Source organism: Nanorana parkeri, unplaced genomic scaffold (assembly GCF_000935625.1).
Source record: "Nanorana parkeri isolate BGI_ZX_2015 unplaced genomic scaffold, ASM93562v1 scaffold403, whole genome shotgun sequence".
In the NCBI taxonomy this organism is placed as follows: domain Eukaryota; kingdom Metazoa; phylum Chordata; class Amphibia; order Anura; family Dicroglossidae; genus Nanorana; species Nanorana parkeri.
Window position 1 is genome coordinate 1,062,215 of NW_017306671.1, and position 9,018 is coordinate 1,071,232.

The following is a 9,018-nucleotide window of genomic DNA, read 5'->3' on the forward strand; positions in this document are numbered from 1 at the left end:
AATTAAAAATCTTATTGTATGATTTATAAGGTAGTACAGAACAAATGTAGCACCTCATGGTTATATCAGTAAAATCGGTGATGCATTTACATTGCATGCCCCCAAACACTTGCTGCATGGTGCGTTGCATTTTTAACAAATGCCTCTGTGTATATTATATGTCGAATGCATATGTTGCAAATGCAGTACACTCTGCAGCAAGTGTGCGGGGTCATGTAATGTAAAAGCAATAACGATTTTACTAATATAACCATGCATTAGTACCAGGGGCATAACTAGAAATCACAGGGCCCCATAGCAAAATTTTGTTTGGGGGCCTGTGATTTCTAGTTACACCCCTTGCAGAGTCCACCTGAGACTCCACACAGCCCACCTGAGAATGACCCTGCAGAGCCCACCATAGACTCCCTTTAGTGCGCTCTACAGGGTCTCAGGTGGGCTGGTCACACCCCTGCACAACTCTCTCCTGTCAGCCCCAATCCGCTGTCAGCTTCCTCCACCACTGGGCCCTGCCTCCTCCCCCTCCATGGTAGCCGGTGGGCCCGTCTCCTCCTCTACCGGGCCCTGCCTCTTCCCCCACTGCCGACGCTGGCTTCCTCCACCGCAGCTGCTGGCTGTTACTAACTCAGCAGCGGCTGTGAGGAGGAACGCGCCGCTGCACAGATCACTGACAGGTTGTCAGTGAACTGAACAGCGGCGCATTCCTCCTCACAGACGCCAGTGACAGCCAGCAGCGTTCGATGCCATAACGACCCAGGCAGCCTGCATGGCATCAGGGGGGCCTCTTTGTTCCTTCTCCTGGCTGGGCCCCCCTGTGCCGCGGGCCCCATAGCTGCCTCCTGGTTCGCAATGGCGATAGTTCCACCACTGATTGGTATATTTGTTCTATACTACTTGATAAATCATGCAATACGATTTTTATTTAAATCTAATTGTATGATTTATCAGGTAGTACAGAACATGGATAAATTAGTAAAATCTGTATTGCAATTACACAGCATGTTACTAAACACATGGACTGAATATACATTTCAGCACATGTTTAGTGATATGCCTGTAAATACAACGCAGTCCAGAATCTTCCTCCCCAGTCCTGCTCCCAGACCCCAGCCTGTGTGCTAAAGACAGATGTAAAGTTAAATAGAGATAAGTGTAAATAAAGATAAAGAAAATGATGTTAACTGTTTGTTTTTTTTCAGATTTACCTGTGCTGTCTGGCTGTACCCTCCCCCCTCCTTCTCCTCCGTGCCTGCTGGATCCCTGTGACAGGCATCGGGGGAGGAGATCACAGCAGGAGACACACACACAGACGGACGGTCACTTCACAGGTTGGCTGCTACTGAGAACGGATGTCCGTTCTGTCTCCCCACCGGCTCAAACGCACAGCTCATTTTCTGTTTGCCGCTGGGTGTGAAAAGGACAGCTGCTGTGGGCCCCTGTACGTTATGGAGCCCAGGGCAAGTGCCCCTTATGCCCTGCGGTAAAGACGGCCCTGCTGGTATGTGTTCGCTCACCTCCCGATCTACTAAGCTGACCTGTGACAGTCTCATTGTCACAGTTCGGCTAGAACTATGAGGTGAGTGGAAATCACTCATCTCATAGTTCTCCTTTGACTGTTATTTTGTGAATTGATGTCATGTTCTTAGAACCTAGAAAGTCCAGTTGACTATCTGGCAAGTCTGGTATTTTTCAGAAGTATGGTATATCTAAAAGTATTTGTGTAGTAAGTAACCTTTGTTTTTTTTAGACGGTCTTCAGCATTGTTTTGTCTACACAAATTTGATGATGTTCACAATTAAGAGCTGGTCTGCTAAAAATTTCACTATTTCTTTGTATTATTAGCCTTTCATTAGTAGCAACTGCCATGGCTGTATGTAAAAATGTCGTTCTCAATATATTAAATTATTCTGTATGAGCTAAAGCTGAATTGCAGAAAGACATAAAAACACCAAATAATACAGTTATGCATTCAATAAATAAATCATTACATTTATTTTAATGCCGGTAGTGTAAGTTAAGTAAACTGGACTTTGTATTGGACTCGTTTAAAGCTAAGAGTAGGATGACCAGCACTAGGAGCCAGTTAGACTCTGTTACATGATTATCTTTGCTGCATGAGCAGACAGATGAGTTCTTCCATCTGCGCTGCTCATTCTTAGTCCAATTACAGACTGGGGGCGGGGAGGTGGTCAAGATGTATCGCTTTACTACAATAGGAACAAGTCAGCTAACCAAGGTGGCTCTGGTCTTGGCAGGCTTTGTAAATAGTATGTATTTAACATGACAGGGTAAGACATAAGCCATCAGTCCACTCAAAACCCTGCTACAGCGGCTACTCATCCTGAACCCCCACCCACAACTAAGAGACCACACAGGATTGGATATAAAATGGCTGTAGCAGCCATTTATTAAAAGATATATTTTGAAACAGAATTGCAACTAAAACATTAGTTTATAAAAAATATCAATACAATGTATCCCTATGCCTATATGGCTTGAGGTCTGTGAGGGCACCATTACTCTGATACAGTGGATCTCTGCAGACGACATAAACAACTGGCCCCGAGCCGCAACGCACCGACTCAGGGACAAGAGATTAAGTAACAGCAGAGACCTCCTACACATAGCTCTTGGACCTCTCTCTGCTGAACCCACCAGAACCAAGGACTACGCACCAAAGATGAGTCCAACAGTAGGCACAAACACCATCACCCTCACCCACACAGAACAAGCCATACAGCTAAAAGAAAACAAGACAACCAGGGCCGGATTTACTCTCTCTCCTGCCCCAAAAAAACCCCCCCCCCCCCCATGGAGAATGGCAGACCTGCAGGCTGCAAACAATACATTGCTGGTATCACCGGTACATAACAAGAGGCGGCTTCCCCACTGTACATTTAGCTCTGCTTACCCAAAGCAGGGCTTAATGTAGAAAACAACTACCCGTCCAGAACTGCATGCCCCAGGCAGCGGGAGATAGGAATTCCACACCCCTGCTGCCTCTCTACTCCCTGCTGCCCAAAGGCCGGGCCTTGGTTGGCCTTGTGGGAGATCCGGCTCTGATGACAACAACAAACAAAACAAACAGACAAGGGAGGGAGGATGTGAAGTGTACTCGCCGTATGAGAGCTCCAGACTGACTGGACCCCCTCAGACCACCACAGAGACTCCTACTGTACAAATTAAACTGGCCAATCTAGGTAAGTGGCCACCAACCACACCCATATAACTTTACCCCTTTTTGACTGATTGTCTGCCCACCCTGTCATGTAGTCCCTTCACCTATTCTTTTTGTCTTTTGCTCCAGGACTTTCTGTTTACTTGGTGTTTAGCTTGAACAAATGTGCCGATAATTCCCATGAAAATACAAAGATTACATTCCGAAACATTTAATATTTTATAATACAAGCTGCCTCAATACTAGTTTATTTAGCAAAGCACCTTTTTGAACATTGTGTCTTTGTACCGACCACATACGTACTATAAACTATTTATACTTACTTATGGACTTACTTGTCATAACCATTTTTAGTTTTAAAAAATTCAAAGAAAAAGAGTTTCTGAAAAATATTGATTGTGCTTGTCTCTATGTTTTCAGAGAGCAGATCTTGCGGTGGCTCCATTGACGATTACTCTGGTCAGAGAAGAAGTTATTGACTTTTCCAAACCTTTTATGAGCTTGGGTATATCCATCATGATCAAGAAGCCTCAGAAATCCAAGCCAGGTGTCTTCTCCTTTTTGGATCCACTGGCCTATGAGATCTGGATGTGCATAGTGTTTGCCTACATTGGAGTTAGTGTGGTGCTCTTTTTGGTCAGTCGTTTTAGCCCATATGAGTGGCACAATGAAGAGTATGAAGAGGGAAGAGAGCCACCTTCTACGGACCATACAAATGAATTTGGGATATTTAATAGCCTCTGGTTTTCACTGGGAGCATTTATGCAACAGGGGTGTGACATTTCCCCTAGGTGAGTTAAACAATGCGTGCCTTTTATGTACCAGATTTGAAAAAAAAAAAAAGACTAAGCATATCGATTGGTGCTGTGCTAATTGATAAAGTATATATGTTTTTTCTTTGTTTAAAATAGTAAGAATTGTACTTTTAAAACTGAACTCCAGACTGATATTCAAAAAAGCAACTGGTACAAAAACTTGAAGTTGGCTTGCATTTTAGACTCTTGCAATCCCCTGTACAGCAGCCCTTTGGGAAATGGGAAGAGGGAGGTAGAACACTTCAAGCCAATCAGGTTGCTGACACGGAACATGATGCCTAGAGAAGAGAGCAGAGAGATGACCTTATAGGTTTCTAGTTGCTATGTCCAGGATGTGGGCTGGGTGGTAACCAATTGTGGTGCTTAACTACAGCAGACAAAAGTCAGGTTACCAGACTGGCTGGTCTGTGTAAATCCAAGACTGGATGGACATAAATTAAAATAGAAATCCTTTAGCAGGTAAGGCAGATCAAATGTATTGATCGAGTTTAGATTTTTGTCTGGAGTTCAGCTTTAATATTGTTATTTTTCATCACAACAACAAGCCTGGAAGCTATATCCTTTGATGACAGGGCAGTGGTGTAACTATTCAGGGGTGAATCTCTGAGCACCCTGGGAAAGAGATTGTGTCCAAAATTTTACTCCCCAACTCAATAATCCACATGGAAAGTGAGGGTTGTTTGAAATAAGAGCCCATATCTGTAATACGCACTGTACAGATTCAACGTTTTTGGAGAAAGAGTTGCCATAGTTCATCAAGTGAAAAGGCAGCTGGGAGGGCAATTATTTAGATATTTCACAAGCACATTGGTGGCCTTAGCTTCAGGGCACCAACTTAGAATACATCATCAGTCCCAAGAAGTCTGGACCCAAGACATCATTCTTTAGGTTCCTCCTGTTTTTTTGCCACATTGACTTACCCAGTAAAAGTTGTATATTGTTTGAGTAGTGTCACCTGCATGCTGTTGGTTATGTGTTTAGAGGAGGCACTGAGGTCTTGAGGAATGCTGAATTAAGTTTGACTTGCTTAGAAGAACATTACATCTGTGTGCACAGCATTGTGCAGGAAACAGACTTCCTGTGTATCATAGATAAGCATGCACATAGAGACTAACATTGCACTACAGCACCATCAACAGCTCAGTGTATGCTGTTTTATTTCCAACACATACTTGGCTCCACATACCCAAGTGTAAGTTCCTTGAAGTGAGATGGCATGTATAAAAGACTGTTTGAGAGGTCACTTTCTATCCATGTTGATCTCTGATCATGCTGCAAAACGGAAGAAGTCCTCCCTTATTCCTTTTGAACCAATTGTCAGACATACAGGTGGGCCTTTCCTGTAAACATAAATGAAAAGAAAACTGTAGTCAACAAGGCATTATGAAAAATGTCTGGAAGGAAAATGTCTGCAGCCAATCAGAGTGCAGCTGGTACAAATCTAGATCAGAAAAATGAAAGCATAAATAGTCTGGTTGATTGTTATATGCAACAGATGGCACTTTTGTAAATGCCCACTTTAAGTTTACACATAATTTGGTTAGTTGATATATGAATTTTAATGTAACATTTCAATACATTTTTCCACATGTCAAAAGTGTGTAACTGTAATTGTAGGAGATATTACTATAAGCATGGAGCTACAAATGCAGAAGGTTTTATTAGCATTGTGCAACTGCAAGCACAGGAAGATTTACTATCAGTGTGCAACTGCTAGTACAAGGGGATTTGCTATCAATGTGCAATTGCACATACAGGAGGGTTTCCTATGTGTACATCTGAAAGTGCAGAAGAATTTACGATCAGTGTGCAGCTGCAAGCACAGGAGGATTTACTATCGGTGTGCAACTGCAAGTGCAGGAGGTTATACTAACAGTGTGTACCTGCAAGAACAGGAGGTTATATTATCAATGCACAACTGCACAATATTATCAGTATGCAGCTGCAAGTGCAGAAGGTTTTACTATCACTGTGCAACTGCATGTGCAGGACGATTTACTATCAGTGTGTACCTGCAAGTACAAAAGATTTTACTATCAGTGTGCAGCTGCAAGTGCAGGAGGTTTTTCTATAAGTGTACAATTGCAAGTACGGGAGGATTAACTATCAGTGTGCAACTGTAAGTGCAGGAGGATTTACTCTCAGTGTGCACCTGCAAGTACAGGAGTTTTTGCTATCAGTGTGCAGCTGCAAGTGCAGGAGGATCTACTGTCAGTGTGTACCTGCAAGTACAGGAGGTTTTACTATCAGTGTGCAATTGGACATACAGAAGGATTTACTATCAGTGCGTAACTGCAAATTCAGGAGGTTTTACTATCAGTGTGAAACTGCAAGTTGGATGAAATTTAAGTAAAGTAAAATTTTTCATTTTCTGAACATCCATTCAATTTCCTAATGATTATTGGGGTCTAATCAACATTCGTTTTTGACCTTAGTGAGGAGGAAAATGGAAGGAGCAGGATGGAAAATGTATCTCGTTTATCTGAATGAACAAAATTCTAACCACGAATGTTATTTTCATTCGGGAAAAATTCTACATATTGTAAGGCATGTGGTAGGCATAACCCTTTTGGTGATTTTTTTTTTTTTTATGAGGAGTCTGTACATCAGACCAAAAAGAAGGAACACTAAGGATGAAAGACAGACAGAGCAATTTAGTTCCAAAAGAAGGAGAGTCCCTCCAAATGATAGACAATTGGAAGCTATGCGGTATGTCTGAGTATGACATCATATTTGTACTGATTTTAATGGAACAGCCAACTGCTCTGCCAAGCTTTTGATACCGGTAATCTAGGTCATCGTAGCAAGATGAACAGAAAAAAAAGATCTCATTAATATAGTAAGTGGTAATTGCTTTTCATATACCATAATGTGCATGAATTCTTCAGTGGCTATGCTCTCGTCAGAGCAATATGCTACTGCACTAACACCGGCTTATAATTCATTTTAATTATTAGTAGAGCGCCAGCAATAGCTGCTGCTCCTTGAGCTCCCACAGAGGCCGCTAATAATGTTTGTGTGAATACACTGGAAAAACGCACACAGTGTCTTCAGACGGGCCAATACTGAATCCATACTCGGCAGGGGATATTGAGTTCCCCGCTCGCCTCTCTCTAGATTTGTTTTAAAAGCAACGGACTCCCCCTCCGCGTGCAAATTCACAAGGCTCAGCACAGGGAACGAAACTGCACAGCGTGGGCAGCCACAGTGAAAGCCTCTTCCCGCCCACCTGCATGCATAAACATGCATACTAAATCTCATCCATGTGCCTTACCCCTGCTCGAAGGGCCAAAGTGTTAATTAAATCTCAGCCAGCTGAGTAGTAGATGACTCTCAGGCATTGCTGGAGCCGCAGGTCTTCTGAATTTTATATATTTGCAAAGGTCACCTCCTGATGAGGGATTTTGTGTAGGAAATGAGTCAGCCGAGGAAAAATGAGGAAGAAAAGGGGTGTACCTTAAAGTAAATAAATATAGGCAGCAGTGATATATCATGATTGACCAGGATGGTGATAAATGGAGAACTGTGTATTGTAAAAGAAGAAATATAATTTGAAGCTGTCCTGCTTGCCGATTGATTTTACCTCATTTCCTCTTCTGTCTGACACCTGTCATCTGCATAGCAAGGCAAGGGAAATCTCCACATTGTGGGACAATGAGCAATAAAAATCTGTCTAAGGTTCTGACTAAGGATGAGCTTAGGTTCGGCCCAAGCCTAAGCTCCTCCAAACCCAGAAGGAGCTCCTCTGAACCCAGAAGGAGCACCTCCCAAACACAGAAGGAAGCTTCTGTGCCACCCATTCATCTGCAGACAAGGCATTTTCTGCCTGCAGCTTGATGTAAGCAAAGAGGGTGGTTTCAGTAATGTCGCTGACTTTATATGGCTACAAGGTTATATTGAGTAAATTACATTTACCTAATGTGGCCATGTGGCCATACAGGGTAAATGACAAGCACCCTCCCTCCCCTTTTGTTTATGGTCAGCTGTGGGGCGGGGAAAGGGACCTGCAGCTGAATAAGTGGGAGGCTAATGTAGCCTCCTTTTTTGGATGAGAGTTTTGTACCGGGCTGAGCTCATCCCTAGTTCTGACCTTTCCCGGCTTAATAGCCAATATGCTGTTCGAGTAGATTCCCCCTTAGGTCCTGTTCTGTCTACACATGTCAGTTGGGGGCGATTGCCAAGGTCGAGACAGAGTCAGCCATTATATTCTAAAGCCAAGCACAGGGCTTTCATTAACAGGGCAAAAGGGGCCATTACCCCGGGCCCAGTCATTGTTGTGGGACCAAAACAGGGCCGGTGCTAGTGTACGGCTGCATAAGCAGCCGTGGGGTGTTGAAAAATGCCCCTTCGCCACACCTTGCAATGGCCCTGAGCCATGCTCCCCCATGCTCAGGTGTCACACGCCACCAGTTTCCTAATAAACAGAAAGATGGCCGCCGCCCCATCACGTGACCTGAGCCCGCTCTTTCCGTTCTGCAGGTTGTGAGATCCACTCACCTTCTGGCCCTGCCCCTACAACTGCTGAATCCAGTGAGCAGATGTTGGAGGTTGAGTAGGAGGCAGGAGGCTGGGAGGGTATTCATGGTGGTGAGACTGGGGTGGGGTAATAAGGCATTGATGTAGCTGGAGATGCAGGTCAGTGTCATGTTGGAGCAGCCAGAGACATGAAGGAGCTGTGGCTGCTGGAAGGTGGGAAGCAGGTGCTTTGAGGGGGTCACATGATCTGCCTGTAAGCTGCCTGTCCTACCTGTCACTACCCCAATGCTATATACAATGTATCATTACACCTGTCACTACCCCCATACTATATACAATGTATCATTACACCTATCACTACTCCCCCCCATACTATATACAATGTATCATTACATTACACCAGTTGCCTGATAACCAGAAAGATGCACCTTCCAGCAGCACCCATGCTATATACAATGTATCATTACACCTGTCACTACCCCCATAGTATATACAATGTATCATTGCACCTGTCACTGTCCCCCATCAGTGCTAGCGTAAGGTTGCATA

At 43.8% G+C, this 9,018-nt stretch overlaps 1 protein-coding gene across 1 annotated transcript in view; it reads left to right on the plus strand.

The window, feature by feature from the left end:
• GRIA1 (glutamate ionotropic receptor AMPA type subunit 1) overlaps window positions 1-9,018 on the plus strand; it is a 236,637-nt gene that overhangs the window by 182,635 nt on the left and 44,984 nt on the right. Inside the window, 1 exon segment of the mRNA XM_018559555.1 lies at window positions 3,599-3,969. Within this exon segment, the coding sequence (XP_018415057.1) occupies window positions 3,599-3,969 (371 nt within the window).